Raw genomic sequence first — 18613 nt, 5'->3', positions numbered from 1 at the left:
TATTGTTGATATAAAGATAAATTGACTCAGACTTCCAGGGGCGGGAAAGCTACGTTTCACTGTTACAGGCACTTTAAACCCCCACGCTGCTATAATACCTGATTCATTATTAACAAGATTGGCTTCATTGCATGTTGGTATTTTTACGAATTGACTGTGACCTATGGGTACTTTAGGCCCTGACAAACTCACTGCAAGACACAGTGACACCGTTTGACAATGGCAGGGTGCATTTGGTAACAACACGTTACTTTGATCCACCTACACAGCCTCTTTAGAGCTATCACATACAGCACATCACATACAAAGATAATGGCCAAGTTTTTGATTGTGGATCAGACTTCTCCAATTTACCTTCCTAATACCACTGACTACCACAGTGCTTAGCTGGTTTCCACCAAGGCAATGTAAAAAGAAATTCAAGTTTTTCCAATTTTTTTTTCAAGCATTCCTTTACTTTATGCAGAAATTAAATAAAAGAATGAATGCTTCTGTCCCCTGCTGCGCCTCAGGTTCGTACTTACGACTACATTATGAGATGCTAAATTATAGAGCAGAGAGAAATGAAGACAGTGATAGAAGGTGTCTTTATACAGGAGAAGAAGATCCTTCAGTGAAGAGACAGGTACAAATCAGAATCTGAATTTCAGAAAACTGAGGTCTGACTTTACAGTTTGGACTCATCACTCCTCAAGGACATAAAGCAGACGTGCAATCCAGTCACACTTAAGCTACAGGTCAGGCTTACGTTTCCTATAATCAGATAGAGCTTTCCAGCACCAAATGGTCTCAGAGGAAGCCCACTGTGCCATGAGAGGTATGTGATGGGATGAGCAGCAGGACATGCTCCATGCTGCCTAGCAAAGAGCAGGATCATTCCTCTGCTCCTCACGTAATTTAATTATGCAGTTACTACTGAAAGGCAATGAGACAAGCTAGTAGGACCTAGAGTCTGCCATTTTGGGGAGCTGAAAATAAAGGAAGCTCTCCTGTAGTACTGTGGTAGTGTCAGGGAAAACTCATGCTGCTCTAGTTATTAATTGAAGTGAGCAGAAAAGCAGGGAAAAGATGCTTGTGTCAACATATTGGCAATTAACGGAGCAAACAGAGGAATCCAATGTGAAGATCTGATCTGGTTCCTTTAAAAGCCAAGAACTTTATTTTCATGTTTGTGCTTAAATGAGTAAAAATTCCATTTGTCACCAATATGATTTTTAGGCTGGTTTGCAGAGAAAGGAAGAGCTTGTGAGATCATGCTGCCTGCACTTGTCTATCAGTTTGCTTCCCTCTCTCATACCCTCCCCTCACCTCTGCTCATTAGACTTTGAGGACTGTGTCTAATTTCAGCCAAGGTTTGGCAGGCAGTCAGAGGTCTCCCAAAATTACATTTCTGCCAATGTCACACAAGTCAAGATCTGGGAAGAAAGTGGCATTAAAATATTCCTACCGAGCAAAGAGGCTCAATGACAGACCAAATACAAGAGACCTGCTGGAGCTACCAGAGACCGCCCAAGAGTTCACCTTTAGGATACCAACCCACAAGAAAGTCAGCTTTTTTGCTTCTGCTGTTCAAGGAACTAAACACTTCTTTTTGGGGTTGGCTGTGGTAATTACTCGAGGTCTATGTCTGAAGGATATCTGACTGTTATTTATATCATTGATTAACAATATCAAAAGGTAAGATGCTACAGAGACTAGTCTGGACTTGGATCAGTTAAAGAGAGGACACAGACAAGGGAAGGAGATGAAAAGAGCAGAGAGATGAGCTGGCACAACTGGAGAGCAAAGGAAAGGCACACCTGGAAATGAAGCCCAAGTCTCCTAAGCCCAGGTCTTGTATTTCAACAGGTTTAAATATCTTCTCTAAACCTGGCACTTAGGCTGCCCCATTTGCCCCCAGTTCCTGTGAGCTTACACATTGATTCTTGTCAGGTCTTAGTGGCAATGATGGGGACAGGATAAGTGATAAAGCAACATGCTTTTTGGTCACAGATTAGGGGATTCCTAATGAAATAATGAATATACCTGCAACCCCATTTAAAACTACTTTACCCATACAGATACCATGTTAAAGAAAATTCACATGGAAACACCTGATTCACTAAATTAGCACTCCTTCTCTTTGGAAGGGAGACACTGAGGTGAGGCACCACAGCAGCAGGACACACCACTCCATGCAACTTGCCTGTTTCCCCTGGCCTTCATTAAAAACTTAATCCTTCTGATCAGTAACACTAGGGGGGCTTTTCCCTCCCTACCTTTGAAAGGATTAGAAATTAAAGCATGATCCCAAATGCGAACGGCATCATCAGCAGTGTATCAAGCAAAACCTTTTTGTTTGGGGTGGTTGTTTTTTTTTTAACAGGGAATTTGTCAGTTGAGTATCTGTCAAAACACTTTCAAAAATAATCAGCCTCTAGTTTCACAACCATATGCTGAGACACTCGTATCTAGCACAGAGAAGCCACAGGCATACACTCATATCAAATATCACCCATCAAACAGATTAGAGGCATGTTCTTTCATTTCAGGGACAAAGCCAAAAGATCATATGATGACTTTTTCTACAGTAAATTCATATCCAGAAATATCCAGTTTAGTTTCCTGACAGCACAGTGTACAGAGCATATCTCAGCCTACCATCGCAGAGAGCATCGCCTAGTCATGTCTAATTGGTGATGACCCTGCACCAGCTGGCCTGTCCTTTGGGCCTGATTCTGATCTTGCTACTACAGTGTAAGCAGGCTGTGTAAAAGACAGTTTTCATCACTTGGAAGTCTGGTCCAGAACAATTATCAATTATCTACATTAACATGAATTGTCAAACTAAACTGCGTTACCAGCTTTACCAGAACAACCCGTTGCACGTTGTGCTGCAATGGGAAACTCCACCTCTCCTTAGGGCTAGAGCACTCCTAGCATGGCTCATGCAGAGACCCTGATCCCAGTTCACCAATCCCATGCTTACTTCTTCAACTATAAGCAACTTTAGTAAGAATAATTCTACAAAGTATTTCACTGTCTCATAGGGATGCTGGGGAGGGACTCTTCATTAGGGACTGTAGTGATAGGACAAGGGGTAACGGGTTAAAACTTAAACAGGGGAAGTTCAGATTGGATATAAGGAGGAAATTCTTTCCTGTTAGGGTGGTGAGGGACTGGAATGGGTTGCCCAGGGAGGTTGTGAATGCTCCATCCCTGGCGGTGTTCAAGGCCAGGTTGGACAGAGCCTTGGGTGATATGGTTTATGTGAGGTGTTCCTGCCCATGGCAGGGGGGTTGGAACTTGATGATCTTAAGGTCCTTTCCAACCCTAACGATTCTATGATTCTTCCACAACCTCTGCTATGTCTCTAAGACAGCAGTTACTTGTGCTCCAGCTTCTTGTCAGTATGACTAAAGGCTGAAAGATGCCTGAACAAGTAGTCTTGTACCATATGCAAAAATCCCTCTGCAATGATCAATGCCTTCTCCAAGGGCTGCACCACTTAGCCAGTGTCCATTGGCATGCTGGGCCGCACCATCCCAGCTTCAAAGTTAGGACATGCCTTTGTTCTCTCATGAATATTTCTCCTCATTCCCACGTATCTTCTGTTCACACTTCTCACTGGCCAAGGGAGACTCAGAAATCTCACTCTGTGAGCTTTTTAATGTGTGACAGAACAAGGGAGGCAAAGAACCCAGTTATTAGGCAGACCCGGTTCAGAATGAATCACAGATGATCTCAATTCCCTGACCTCATCTAAGAGGGCTCCCTGCAGCTTGGCTTCAAGTTTTGTAGGCCTGAAACAGGAACATGACTCTGAGTATGGGAACCACACCAGGCTGCCACTTCCAGAAAACAGAAGGGTTTACATATAACCCCACGGGACACAAGCATCATAAAAGACACTTCCGTTACAAAATAAACTTTCTATTGAATGAAAACACATTGAGCCAGATGGATCTGTTTCGGGAGGAGGATCAGGCTGGCACAGGTCTAAAATCAATTATTGGGTTTGTGTATTCCAAGAGGAGCTGGGAGCAGAGAGTTCGTGCTGGTGCTGACATGTCGAGGTCGGCACCTAAAGGAGTACCCCAGAAAGGATACATCCAGTGAGTTTGCCTAATGTTAAATTGAAAAAAGATGGGAAATTTGCAATTAAAACCTACAGATCTATCTACAAACAAAAGACATTCTTTAAACGTGGAGAGAGCTGCAACTTCCAGCGCATGCAGACCATTAAGAAGTGGGAGAAAAGACTGGTTACCAAGAAGAAATAAACAACCAGGTTCCAGTGAAGGACTCGGCTGCCCCCATCCCTGTGAGGGTGCTGGAAGACAGAAGCCTGAATCTGCAGACCAGATTCTGGGGATTCTCCATATGTAGCAGAACTACCCAAACAAGTGGTTTCCAAACCCAAGCTTAACAGAGGCTAACACCTAAACCACGCGTTTTTCTAAGCCAGACTCCCTCATTGCTTTGTCTAAGTTGTAAACATCAACTACTTCAGCAGTGAGGCAGCTTAGCCTCACTGATCAGCTCACTCTTACCTCAGGCTCCACTCCCATCTGTTACACAGAGCCATATGCAATCTATCATGTTTTAGGATTAACAGCTCTGTGCAGCAACATCTGGTTTTCCTATTAGAGATGTGAACAGCATCTAGTTCCTGCTCAGCACCCCCTGGTCCAGTGCTTGGACAGACAGGGCCATGGATGCCTCCTTGCCCAGCTGACACCAGCACAGGAGGGAGCAGCATCTTCCATCAGCAGTTTGTGCTGGTGGCACCAATGGGATTGAGTTTTGCAGACACAAGATTCTGCAGCTATCAGTAGCCTCATTTTACACATGGCTGGATGACTAGAAATCTGCCTTACAAGGAACCTATACAGCGACTGCAAATTTTAATCCTGAGGAAGGCTAACCTTTGGGTTATACAACGCTATTTCAATTGGGGATATTTTTAGTCTTATCACTGCCTCCAGTTCAGTATGCACAGGGAAGAAAAGCACCAATCTTTTCTACCACACAAGGCTTGCTTGAAAATGAGTTAATGTAACAAAAAATGCATTTTGTTTACAAAAGCTTCACATCCTAAAGGCATATGAAAGCTGTAGAAAAAACTCAATTTCTACAAGGGCAGTGAGGCCCCGTTGCCAAAGAAAACACAAAACCAGCCTAAAGAATCCAAATGAAAAACAACCAATTAACCCTAGCACCCCACCAAAAATGCAAGAGACAAAATAAGAAGGAAACTTCTCTAGAATTGCAGGAAAAATGAGCTCCTGTGCAATAAAACCCCTTTTGCTCTATGAATGACACAGCAGTACCTTGGCTAGGATGCTAGTCTGTGGGAAACAGAAACGGGAGACTCGGTGTGACCTTGCTCAAGTTCCAGTTTTTGATGCATTCGATGGCTGTCTCGTGGCAGAAGCATCTTCACTTGGCCAAATTTGCTACTGGAGTTACTGAGCTGATAACTAATCCCTGTGCTGATGCTTCTGGATCAATAGCATGGATGAATTTAGGCAACTGACTTCAACAAGAGTAAGTGCATGGGTGAGCTGAGGAGAACTTGGATCACTGCTGCAGGGATAAAAACCTATTTGAGCAAGTTTCCCATCCAACCAGCAATATCTGTCACTGTCCACACAATGCCTGCTGACAGCAGAACAGGGGTTGGCAGGACCAGAGGTTTGCTTAGAAAGCAAGTGTTGGACTTAGATTTCTGACTTTGATTCCCAACTAAACATGGCTGCTGACTGTATCACTGTATCATGATTTTTAACAGCTCTCCCAAGGAAGAAAAACTAGCCACACACACTGGTAATCCAACAGAGACTAGCTCTGTGCTTCACGAGCCTGTGAAGCCTATGACAGAGGATACCCCTTGCAGGTATCTCTGCACAGTCTAACCCAGCACTGTGTGAACCTCAGTACTAGTATATTTTAAGAACTTCACAAAGTGAGACACCTGGCAGGATCCATTTTCTCCCCCAGTCAGTTTATCAGACATTACAGTCTGGTTGGGAGACCTTTTATGCTGCTTGTACCAAGCAGTGATTCAAATGCAGCTCTAGCAAACCTGGTCTGAGTCACGCCTTACAAAGCGTGAGAGATCCTTACACCAGAGAGTGCGTGTTCCCATGAGCGCTCCAGTAAAGGCAACTGGACTGCCTGTGTAAGTAGTGCTGAAATGTAAGTAAAAAGTAGGTAACTGAGTTCCACAGCTGCCTTTTTCCTACATAGACTGAGATATTCTCCTCTCTCTCCCACCACAGCTAATTGCCTGAAGCAGTGGTTTGTACAGCTAAGGAATTGCCCCCTTGGAGTGGAGTCCCGTGACACACAGGTAGCAAAGGCCTTTATATCAGCAGCTTCTTCCACAGATGTCTTGGCCTTGCAGAGAGGAAGGAGGCATCAAGGATCTGTTGAGGCTTTTGCCAGTGCTATACCAGGTTGCAGTGGCTATTGCACCCAAGGGAGACACCGGCATTACAGCAGCCTCTTAGGCATCTGCTGTAACGTTCAGTCCAGGAGATGAAGACTGCAGCAAATGCACTGAAGAATCCCGGAGGCCCCATGTGCTCCTTTGTATTTTCATCCACTGACTTGGGTTATTTAGATGTAATTTCCAAATGATGCTGAGAAACAGGAAACCCTCTCCTGTAGTACACAGGCATCAAATACTTCTGCCTGCCAGAACCACTTTTAAAACCTTTTCCTTGGTTTAGTTTTCTTAATCACTGCCCATTCTCCCAGGATGACATGCAAATTAGAGCTAAGGTATGAACAGTATAAATCAGACTGTGGTGGCAAGTGAAAGGGCTTTCAGAGAACAGCACCATAGGAAGTGGTGGAAGGCTCAAAATAGTCAGAAATCTACATTCTTACCTTTTCTAACCGTGTTTTGCTCATTTACTTTGACATCTCTTCAGCCCCTGAGAAAACTATGCATCCACATGCTCATGATGACAAAGCAGAATCAGTCTATTGTCTACCCTGCAGCTGCCCTCAGTCTCTCCTCCAAAGCCAGTAATCAAGGACATGGAAAACGATTGCCTTCTGCAATTTGTCAGAGATTCCCAGATCTGGCCCCTTTCTACTGCATTGTTTCACGAGGGACTCCCCTCACTGAGCACACAAACCAAGTCAGGATCCAAGGCTCATCCTTGACTTGAGAACAGATCATTCAGAACACGTCCCCTAAGTCAAATAAACAGGCAGGCAGCCACACGTGCTTCACAAGACAGCTTTGCAGGTTGGGCAGAATGCACACAGGGTCACTTAGCCTGATGGCAAACAGCAAGTGGGTGTATCATATCCTGAGGACATCCATTTCTTTCTCTTACTATTAGACCAACAAACTGGTCTATAGATAATAAAGTGAGCCCCCTCAAAACACATTTCAGCAAGAGTCTATGATTCTGTGACATACAAGGCATAATCAAACACACACAATTAGTCAGAAATGAAATGGCCTGACAAATGCAGTAAGAGGAGCAGGGAACTGGTGAGAGCCCTCCTCTGGATGTGCCACTGGATTGCTGCACTGTCCTTCTGCACACAGCAATGAGTCCAAACTAGCTAAATGAGATGAAATAAAAACATAGTGCAAAGAACCACAGAAGCACAAGCCCACTTCCCTCACCTTGGAGGAGAATGGCAGAGGGATAAGAAAGCAGATCTCAGCTCCAAAATACCAATTCCTTGGACATCTACAGACCTGCAGATACAGAGCTCACTCTGTTTATCTACACCAGATCATAGGTGAAGGCAGGTGGTGAAGCTCAATTTGAAGAAAGGACCACTTTGCCACATGTAGTAACCCCATCCTCAATTCTGTTTTAGAGGAACTCTTGTTGATGTAAATTAAGTCCCTTTCCTACTGCTTCAGAGTTCAAAAAACGAAGGCAAGAAAAGTCCTACAGATTATTCACGCCACTCTTGTACACTCCTAGTGTGGATATGTGGGCAATGAAAGAGGACAGGAGAGAAACTAGAGGTAAGCTGACACTGAAAAGATGAAGCCTGCCAAGCTCTGAAGCTATCTTCTCTGGGTGAAATTCCATACACTTCAGTGTACCGGAGAGTTTGCAAATAAGAACTGGGAAGCCTAGCAGATTAAACTGAGATACGAATTACAGAACCAAGATTGCCACCTTCATCCCCAGCAGTACTACCATGCATTTAAACTCAAGTAACCTCAGCTAAATGAGGGGACCTGAGACCACGTTGCATCATGCTGCTCCCTGATTTATTCCTTCTGTTCTATAAGTCAAGAATATCTTTATTCAGGAGATAGCCTTGCTATAGGTAATTTTTATGCTCTTTTATGTGCTAGAGGGCTTGAGTAACCAGCAAGCATCAGTTGCACTGTAGCTTGTCTCCAAAGCTGCCTGTGAAACCCGAATATTCCACAACACCTGAAAAGACAAAAACTATAGGGTAGAAAGACAATTTTTAATCTGTTTGCATCTGCCTTGCTGTCCTTGAAACGAGTTTTGCTTCCACCTACGAGGTTTTCAGATATTCACAGCCTTTTCCACAGCATCATAGCTATGGCTTTTCAGAAAAGAGTCACATACACAAGTCATACACATCCAATTAGCACTTGGCTGCTTTAGCTCTGGGCTCTCAGGAGAAGATAACTTTGGGTCAGCAGGAGGATCTCTCTCTGGCTTTCATTCTCAGAAGCTAAACTTCTCTTATTTCAGAGGGCAGTTTTGATCAATAGGACTACAACAAGGTTGGAAGCTGTTCTGCTGTCACTGGCTTTCTTCCTTCCTTCCTGTTATCCAAAACATCACAGGCTCTTTTTCTTTGTCTTTGTCTTTGTCCTTTTTTTTGCCCCTTTCAGTTTTGGTAGTTTAAACTAAGTGATGGAAATGACTACCAGTGAAACCCCACAACTAACAACAATAATAAATAAGTATGCCAAGTACACTGAGAAAGACTGAACACCCCATTAGTAAGGTTACAGAAAGGCATTAAGAATAGCAAGATTTGTTAAACATGACTCATTTCTTTTCCTTCCTTTCATAAATCTTATTATTTCCTTGGAGAACAGCCATACACTCAGTGGCTGGAACTGCATTCTTAAATGATGCTCCTGTTTTAACTGCTACCTGCCTTTACCTACTAAAAACCTCAAACACACAACAAACAACACACAAAACCACCCCCCACACCTCCCGCTATCAAGGGTATTAGGTTAAAGCCAGGTTTCTACATTCTCTAAACCTATGTGGTGGTTATAGATGTGCAAGAACCCCGCTGCTGCTCTTCACTAGAAAGATGACAGGCCCATATTTGCTTTTCCAACTCCACCTACATCTATAAATAAATGGAAAGAAACTGAACTGCAATACCTGCTAAAAGGCAACAAACGCAACATCAGTCAATGATTTTCTTTCCACCTCTGTAAACATTGCTTTTAATCCTATATAGCACAAAATGATTCAAGTTCCACACAAATGAATGAGTCAACGATAAAATTACCACGATTTTTCTGTCAAAATAAGCTTTCTTCCCAAGTACAAACACAAAAAAGCAGAAACATTACATTAAAAAAAAAACCAGTTACCAGTATATGAAACATAAGAGTACAGGGAGAGGCTTTAAAACCGCTGATGTGCTGCTGGAATGAAGATGTATTTTTTCTATTTGTCAATACTTTGAAGAGTTGAATGTAGTTTTGCGTGTCTCACAAAAGCGATTTACCCTCTTCTTTCTACCAAACCTTTAGACCTTTTCTCCTTAAAGTGCCTGAACAGAGTAATTCTATTTCAAATATTACCTTATATTTTTATAGGGGCTATTCAAATATTGACCCAGGATGTTTTCTTCCCTTATTTTGGGGGAATAAAATCTTGGCCTTCCAGAAAGCACTAACGATGAGTTTCCTCAGCTCCGTAAATCAAGTCTAACACAGCCAGTGTGCAGTGGAAATTGGTGTTTTGGACTTGACCATCACTTTGCAGTACCTTCAGGTCAGGCCTGTGACAATGGTTGCTTAACTAGGCTTGAGTAACTGAGCCAGAACAATCAAAAATACTTGTTATACTGTGTGGTAAACAGAGAAACTGGTGAGGCACCGGAACAGGTTGCCCAAGGAAGTTGTGAATGCTCCATCCCTGGCAGTGTTTGAGGCCAGGCTGGACAGAGCCTTGGGAAACATGGGCTGATGTGAGGCATCCCTGCCCATGGCAGGGGTTTGGAACTGGATGACCTTAAGGTGCTTTCCAACCCTAACTATTCTATGATTCCATGACAAGTAAAGCACATGGTTGAGAACGGTCCCCCATATGTTAAGGAGATAATTATGTTAGCATCAGACCATTAACAAATTAAACAGAAATAGTTCTAACATGAGAGTCTGTGCATGAGACAATGCAGTTTCATTGATGCAAGGCTGGCAGTCACACTGACTCTTCCCCCATGCACATGTGGTTTCACTCTCTTCTCTGCTAAGGAATTACTCTTCAACTGGAAGTTGCCAGCTGTAAAAGCATCTTTTTGGCAAACCTGATGTAGACATTTGCAGGATCTGTTTGCATCCTGTTCCCAACCCTTACTTTTGATATGGAAATTTGGAACTATTCTCAACTGGTCCCAAGCCTATGGAGAATAAACTGGCCTTTAAAAAATACTACTGTACCTTTTAAGTATGCAGATTGCCAGGCTGAATTTTAAATGCAATCACTTTGCTTCCAGTACACTCTAAAAACCAGGAGTCACCATCTGCGTGAATCAGTCCTGTGCACCTAGGACCTGCTATTTCCAGCATTTTAAGCCAGTGTGCTGCAATTATGTGAATTGTCCAGCTTTTCCCTAACCTTCCTCCACAAAACGTGTACGCAATATAAAACCCATTTATCATACTGGAAATTGCTATTGTATTTAATCTTCCCAAAGAGAGCAAAATCAAATTATGATGTGTAAAGAACGATAATCTGTCAAATTCAAGGAAATACTCCAAACTTATCCCTCCCCATCTGCAACAGAGCAGGTCAAAGAGGTCTAATGTAGAAGACATGCATAAGAAGACATGACGTGAGCATACATAATGAGAAGATGAAAATTCTCTTAATCTTTGCAGATTGAATGAAATCTAATTACATGTTGTATTGATTGTTGTATATTACTGGAAAGAGACAGTGAAAAGGGAAAAAGGCAATTACAGTGAAATTGTAGTCTGACCCTTCAATTGCTTTTGGCATGAAAGGTTATGCTCTACTTGGGGCATCAAAAATTCTTTCTTCTCTATGATAAATCATTAGCAACACATTCAGATGCAAAATTGATTAGGGGAAAAATTCAGTCAATTATATCTTTTTTATTTGTTCCCCTTTAGAAAAAAACAGAGGCAAAGGAAGAAAATTCCAGGGTGTTACCATTATGCCATTTCATGAATTGCTACTAGGTCTGCCTGGCATTAGTTCTGTACTGACTGACAATAAATCATACTCATCAATAGAAATGCCATAGTAAGAAGGAAAAAATACAGAGAGATTGATGAACTAGATCCAAAATAACTCAGTTTTTCAACTGTTATACTCTAAGTCAAATATCAAGAGATAATAGAAGGTTTCACCAAGGAAATTCCACTGATGTGTTTCATTGCTTTCCCTTCCCTTTGCACGCTCCATTCTTTTACTTACACCCCAACTCACAGCAGCTGAGCGAACAGAAAGCTTTTAGAAACACTATTTTTCTAAGTTGATAGAAAACCAAAGCACGATCCATCTGAAAACTATTGTTTGGGTGTATGTCTGCACTGCTCTGCAGGGAATCATGGCAATTCTCATTCATTCTAGTCCAAACAGTTCTTGTTCTGCCAATGATAATGGCAAGGACCAACTTTCTACTTTCACGTGTGGTCCTCTGCGTCCTGCTCGCACCTCCACAGGCATCGTGTGCACAGTTTTTATTCAGCCCGAGAAGTTAATGAGTTCTCTAGTGATCAGGTTTGGGTTGCCTCTTGCTGCATTTGTATCGTTACTGCTTGTGTTTCATTCTTCCTGGCAGAAAGTACACCTTCAAATAACATTTCTGTGATTTCATGCAAACAAATAAGTGTGATGGAAACAAAATTCTGAATAGCTGCAGGGCTGGTCTCTCACAGCAAAGTCTTTCTATTGCCTTGGATCTTCAACAGAGTCCCTAGGAAATCCAGTTAAGGTCTTACCAGTTTAGGACTAATCCAAATAGGAGAGAAAAATGGAATAAAAGAACACTGAGACTTTATTACAAAAAATATAAGATACTTAAATAGGTGGCTCTAAATTCACTGATCCCAAAATAGAAAGAAGCAGGAGGAGGAAACTGAAATCCTAATCTGGACAGACCTACTGTAACCACAGCACTGAGCTGAGTCAAACTTGCAGGAGTTCTGGTTATGCAAGGAATCCATATTCCTTATGAGTCAAATCCCTGTCTGTCTGTCTGTCCATATAAAAGTGACTCTGACCCCCTTCATGAAAAGGGAACATCCAAGAAAGCCTCAGAGGGCTCTCCAACCTTGTGGCAAAACAGTATCCAGGATAACGTCTGAGAAACCTTGCTCAACATGCGGATGATGCTGCACAGCTCCAGAGCAGACAGAGTGTTTCAGTAATACCAGTCTTTCTGTGAGACACAGTAGAGCATCATCACAGGAAGGCTCCCTGGAATCTCAATGCTGCCAGAGCAGCAGTATGCCCATTAATGGCATAAGTAATGAGTCATGATACTAGAAACAGAATACCAGTGAGCTAAACCCAAACACAGATGCTTGATCCCGATTTCACGTTACAGTGATGCAACTCTGACCATTTCAGCAGAGCACTTCCTAAGTTTTTTGACTTCTCAGTTTTATTGCCACAAGATGAAGAAAGAAAATAAAGGCAGTGACAAGTATCATTTCACAATGATCAAATAATTCATCTGCGTGAACGTACCACTGTGAAATAAAAAGCCCCAACTGTGTCAGGGAGAAATTGAGGGGAAATGAACAGCCCAGCTTGAAAAACTCTATTTTTCTATGTAAGAACTTTCAAGAAGAAACTGCCTGCAGTGTTTATTATGACCTGAAGCAGCAACATAACATTTAAGTTCAAGTAATTTGACTGGGCAGCTCTGTATCCAACAAACTAAAGGGAAAGGAACAAAAGTCCCCAAAATAAAGGCATACTTTACAGAGACCTTCCTGCTCACTGTGAAGCCACAATCATTACATGCAATGGGCTCCTGCTGATTCTCTGGGGGATGCTGAGATGAACCTTGGGTAAATCCTACCCAAGCCTCACCTGTGAACACCACCAAGAACCAATCAATTCATAGCTGAGCTACAATGAATATAGCTCAGGGACTGATCTAATTTAGCTTGAGAACTCCATGACTTCGTGGAATTTAGGAGAAGGATTTCCCTCTTAAATCCTTCAAAACTGCTCCAAAATATGGTTAGGAAACACAGCTGTTGACACTTTCCCTCTAATTCATGACTGTATTTTTGTGACTGACACCCACACTCCACATTCCCCTTCTCTCTTCCCTGTTTATACAGAGGAGCGCGTAAGGGGTTGCCTGTTCTGTAACACTCGCTGGCAGACTGAGTACTACCATAACAGTCGAACCTACTTAGATTTATACATTCATTCAGAAAGTAGTAATAGGAAATATACTTCATCCTAACCCTCCCGTTTGTCTGCATTTTGAGACTACAGTAGCCTTTGTTAAATCAATGTTATGAGTAAGATTTTCCCAAGCAGCCTATAAGCCCATTTGGTATACCGAAACATTTACACTGCAAGTTTTATTTGGTGCTAGACACTAAATGTTACATTTACCTCGTAATTTCATGTAAAAGTTCCCTCCCTCATCCTCTCCTTGTCCAATGCACTGATGTATTTAATCACATACTTATTTTTCTTGACGTTCTACCCTTAGACCTTTACAAATCCATGCAAACACAAATGCACTTGTTTTAAAGAATCAGTTTCTATACGAAAGGTTAGTCGTCCTACAGCAACTTTTATGGCTTAGGCTATTCCAACTGCAATGGTAGGGTTCTTTGCTTACCTACCAAGACTTTTCAAAGCTGGTGAACTAGAACAGTATGTCATAATAAAAAGAAGTGGTGGATGTTTCCCCCTCCTCACCAAAGATAATATCAAATTCAAATGGCAGTCATTAAGGAAACATATGTGTGCCATGTTTAAATAGACCATTAAAAGTACACAGCATAAGAACTCAGCAGAACGTTTTTAAAGTAGTTCTGAGACCAAGTAAATGACTTCCAGCTATAACCTAGCAGTGCACTCGCTACGCAAACACCATGCAGAGTTAATATATCCAGGCAAACTGTAAAACCTGGTACAGTTGGTAGGAACTTCCACTAACCCTTAAACCCAGGAACTCTGCAGCCTCCTTAACTTTGTACCCACTGAGGAAGTCCTGACTTTGGGCTGAGAGTTGGGGGGAAGGGGGGGGCTCAACAAATCCCTCCAGCAAAACCCTGCGGTCACTTCATTTTCAGCCTTTCAGCAGTGGGGTTAATGCGTATGATGCTCGGGCTTCCCTCCTCACTTCGGGAGCACTTCCCCGATCTGCAGCAGCCTCCTAGGACGCAGCGCACCCTGGGACTGGTGCTGCATCCCCCCTCCCAGCCCTCCGTACCATTTAGCTGGTTGTAGACCACTTCCTCCAGGTGGTCCAGGCGCTGCAGGATGGACTCCCTGTCGGCCAGGCTGCCCACCTTGGCACCGCGGCTCCTGGCCCGGCGGTCCGCGCTCCGGACGATCTGCACCAGCTCCTGGGAGCGGTCCTGGATCCTGCAGTACACGGAGAAGAGGATGATGCCCACGAAGACCAAGATGTTCACCGTCAACAAAGTTTTGATTTTCCGTGCCACCGCCATGGGAGCCGCGGGCGCGGTAGCGGGGGGCACATCAAGGCGCGGCGGACAGCGGCCCCGCGGCCACTCTGCGGCGGGGCGCGCCCCGGGGCGCGGGGCGGCGCGGAGGGGCGCGGAGCGGAGCTGTCCTTCAGCACCGCCGCGCCGCTCCCCGCCCGGCGCCCGCCTTCGCCCCGCGGGCCCCGCGCCGCGGCGGGCTGCGCGGCATGGAGCGCGGGGGGCGAGCGATGCTGCCTGCCGAGCTGCCGCCGCCGCCTCTCCTCCTCCGGCCGCTCCCGCTCGCCCGCCCTCACTCTCCGCCGCCCCAAACGCAGAGCGCCGGTGCGGAGTGACGTGCTCCGGGGGATCTCATCTACATGCACACGGTGGAGCCGCCGTGCCGCGCCGCCCCGCCCGCGGCTCCCCGCCCCGCATCCCGGCCTGCGGGGCCCTGCCGCGCCGCCCCGGCACTCCCCGCTGTATTTCAGCACGACAGAGAGGTGAAGGAGCCAGGCGAGTCCCGTGCTTCTCTCCCACGGAAGACACCGATGGCCATTTTCTCTTCGGTGCCCACCTAGAGTCCTCGTCCTGCCCAGGCATCACCAGACTCAGCTCCTGACCACGCACAGGACCAAGGTTGTCCTTGTCCATGGGGTGCCCCGAAGGTGGGATGAAGCCCCACCTGCCTCACTACTGGAAACAACCTGGAACAAGTTCACGTGCTCCCAGCAACAGGGAGAACTCGTAGCATGTGATGTACAACACTGGTCCTACTGCAAGTGACATGGCTGGGACCATGAGAAAGAGAAGTTCTTGCCAAGCATACACATAATCATAGAATCACAGAATCTTCTGAGTTGGAAGGGACCTTTGAAGGTCACCTAGTCCAACCACCCTGAAACGAGCAGGGACATCTTCAAGTAGATCAGGTTGCTCAGAGCCCAGTACAACCCAACCTTGAATGCTTCTAGGGATAGGACAGCTACCACCTCTCTGGCAAGCTGTGCCAGTGTTTTACCACCTTCAGCATAAAAAATTTCTTCCTCATATCTAGTCTAAATCTCCCCTCTTCAGTTTAAAACCATTACCCCATGTCCTATTGCAACAGGCACTACAAAAAAGTTTGTCGCCACCTTTCTTGTCAGCCCCTCTAGGTACTGGGAGCTGCTCTAAGGTCTCCCTGGAGCCTTCTCTTCTCCAGGCTTAACAACCCCAACTTTTTCAGTCTGTCTCCAGAGCAAAGGTGCTCCATCCCTCTGACCATCTCCATGGCCATCCTCTGGACTCACTCCAACAGGTCCATGTCTTTCCCATCATGGAATTATACACAGGTGGGGAAAAGCAGCCTAGGCCCTGGCTCTGACACACACATCCAGCAACTGCTGAAGAATGACCAGGATCTCTAAGCTTGATACCGATGCCCATTAAATAAGCCCTTTCATAGAGCAGCTTCTCCACTCATGTTCCTAGTGATCTCCTTTCTATACCATCTCTCTCAGAGGGTTGGATTATGTTTTTCCCCTTTCATCCTTCCTTCTTGATTTTGGGAGCTGCCAAGCTCAAAATGCAGCAAAAGTTACAACCTTGCTGAATTCACTGTGACTTGGCAAGACCTGCTCTCTGCTGTCTTACTTCTGACCTTCCTGTTGTTCACCTTTGAATTTGCTTGCGAGGACGTTTTGCTGTCTTAGAGGAATTCTTCCCTTGTCTTTTGGGGTTTGCTAATGAAACCTGTGTTGAGGGATCAGCAATGCAGAGCAAGCCTAGACTGGAGTTTCACCATAATTTAATTTATACCTGCCAAAAGATGCCACAGGTTTCTGCAGTGTTACCTCTTACAAACAGTTATATCTTTGGGAACGCATACAGGATTTGGTTACTTCATTCTATTCCTAAACATAAATACTGTCTGGATGCAGTGCCAGCTGTTCTTTCGCTGAGGCAATAGTAAAACTCTCAGTCAGTTCAGCAGAAGCAGCTCAGAACCTGCAATTTTCCAGTGTTTTGATTATTTTAGTAGTATTCTTATTGCAAGTCTGTCACAGCATTACTTTTCCTAGAAAATACCATTTTGGTTTAAGAAAACATATTGAACTAATGCTCAACCGTAGCTTATTACATGTCTCTACAGCATTTAATATATTATAGCTACACCTGCTGGTCTTCTGGTTAAGAATCTGTTAGATCGGTATTTCCATTACAAACTCCAAGTTCAGAAGCTGGCCATGAGAATTCAGCTTGGATTCTGCCACACGAGTGTACAGATTGTCCCAAGAGTTGTAGAAGACCTTCAACTACCTGAGAGAGTTTACCAAGTTTTGATGAGGGGGTTTTTGCATCACTGCAGTTTCCAATGGGCTCTTCCAAAGACATGATTTCATCCATGATTGACTTAGGTCAAACACTTGCTTCCTTTTGCTAAGTGAATGTTCTTAAATGGTCAGCTTAAAAATAGCCTATAGTGCGTACAGAAGAACATGAAAATCTGCTTACATAGCTGAAACCTTACCTAACACCATTCCCATAACAGATAGCTCTTTTAAATCACTGCTCTTTCAGGGATTTCGAAGCAAGTTACAAAAGATACACTGTTAGAGCTGCCTGAAGGATGGCAGTAGTGGGTACAGTAAAATTGCAAGGTTAGAAAATGTATTTGTTTTTGCATTGGAACAAAAAGCTTTGCATTTTCACACAAACAGCATTGGGCTGAAGCAACTGTTTCATGCCCAGAAGGGGTCAAGTTCCAATTTTTCTTCTCTCTGAAAGGCTTCTATTGCCAAATGAAAACTAGATCAAAATCAATATATGCAACATCTGGATTTCAGGGAAAACACTTTTGTTGAAGCCGTACCAATCAGCTCAGGCTGCCAGCCCATCTTACAAATGGCAACGGGGGAAGGCATTGGTAACTTGTTCCAAATCAATGAACAAACCAGAAGCGATGCTGGCATCCCATTCCAAATCACAAATCCAGTTTCTCTCTCTTGCTATCACTCTCACTATTAGTCTCTTTTTTTTTTTTTTACATACTTCTCATGTTTTCACTCATATCATCCAAGATGGATTAGGAAGCCGCTATAAAGAAACACCAAGATACTGTGACAGTCTATACTTAGTCACACTTTTACATCTCTCTGCTATCACTGTGCTCACCCAGAATAAACACCTGGATAAAGGACAGCTGGCTGAAGCTGAAGATGATGTTAAGTAGCCAGAGGTAAAGACTCTAAAAACAGTCAGCACTCTAAACTAGCCATCTGTCATAGGCATCTCCACTAATGTAGTAAAGATGGTTTATTGCCTTGGGGCACTTCTGGCTGCTACTGGACTGTCAAATAGCTAACACTGCAATGACAACAGCAGAATAAAACCCAGACCTTCCTATTGTCTGTGGCTCTCCTTGAAACTGTGATTGGTCTTGTCCAATGTTGATCTCACAACAGTTTTCTTTGCTTTTGTTGACTCCTGTTAACTGCGGAACACTTCAACTTGGCACAAAGATATTGATATAGAAGAAAGCTTCCATTGCTTCTGCATTTACAAGCCTGCTCTGCTTTGCTACTGAGGTCAGAGACAGTAAATTTCACTTCAAACAACACTGAACAAAAAGATTTTGAACAGAACCTTTAGAAAAGCATCAATCTTACAGCCATTATCTGCAGAGCTCATCATGTAACTAGTCAAGGCAAGAGACTCCAAGTCAGCTTGACCCTAATTCATTCAGAGCTATTAACCTCAGCCAACACAGAGGAACTA

At 44.0% G+C, this 18613-nt stretch overlaps 1 protein-coding gene across 4 annotated transcripts in view; it reads right to left on the bottom strand.

Annotated features, from left to right (window-relative positions):
• GALNT9 (polypeptide N-acetylgalactosaminyltransferase 9) overlaps window positions 1–18613 on the bottom strand; it is a 225730-nt gene that overhangs the window by 122468 nt on the left and 84649 nt on the right. For 2 of the 4 annotated variants that reach the window (XM_061466120.1, XM_061466121.1), the window contains one exon: window positions 14641–14795. The exons of 1 other annotated variant lie outside the window; for it this stretch is intronic. In XM_061466120.1, the coding sequence (XP_061322104.1) occupies window positions 14641–14795 (155 nt within the window). Of the gene's footprint in view, window positions 1–14640; window positions 15295–18613 lie in introns of those variants that run through there. One more of the 4 variants, XM_061466119.1, reaches the window with a different exon arrangement.

Source organism: Pezoporus flaviventris, unplaced genomic scaffold (assembly GCF_033815535.1).
Source record: "Pezoporus flaviventris isolate CSIRO_AGI_PZ_B2104156 unplaced genomic scaffold, CSIRO_AGI_Pfla_v1 ptg000041l, whole genome shotgun sequence".
In the NCBI taxonomy this organism is placed as follows: Eukaryota; Metazoa; Chordata; class Aves; order Psittaciformes; family Psittacidae; genus Pezoporus; species Pezoporus flaviventris.
This window is presented reverse-complemented; position numbering and strand designations above follow the sequence as displayed.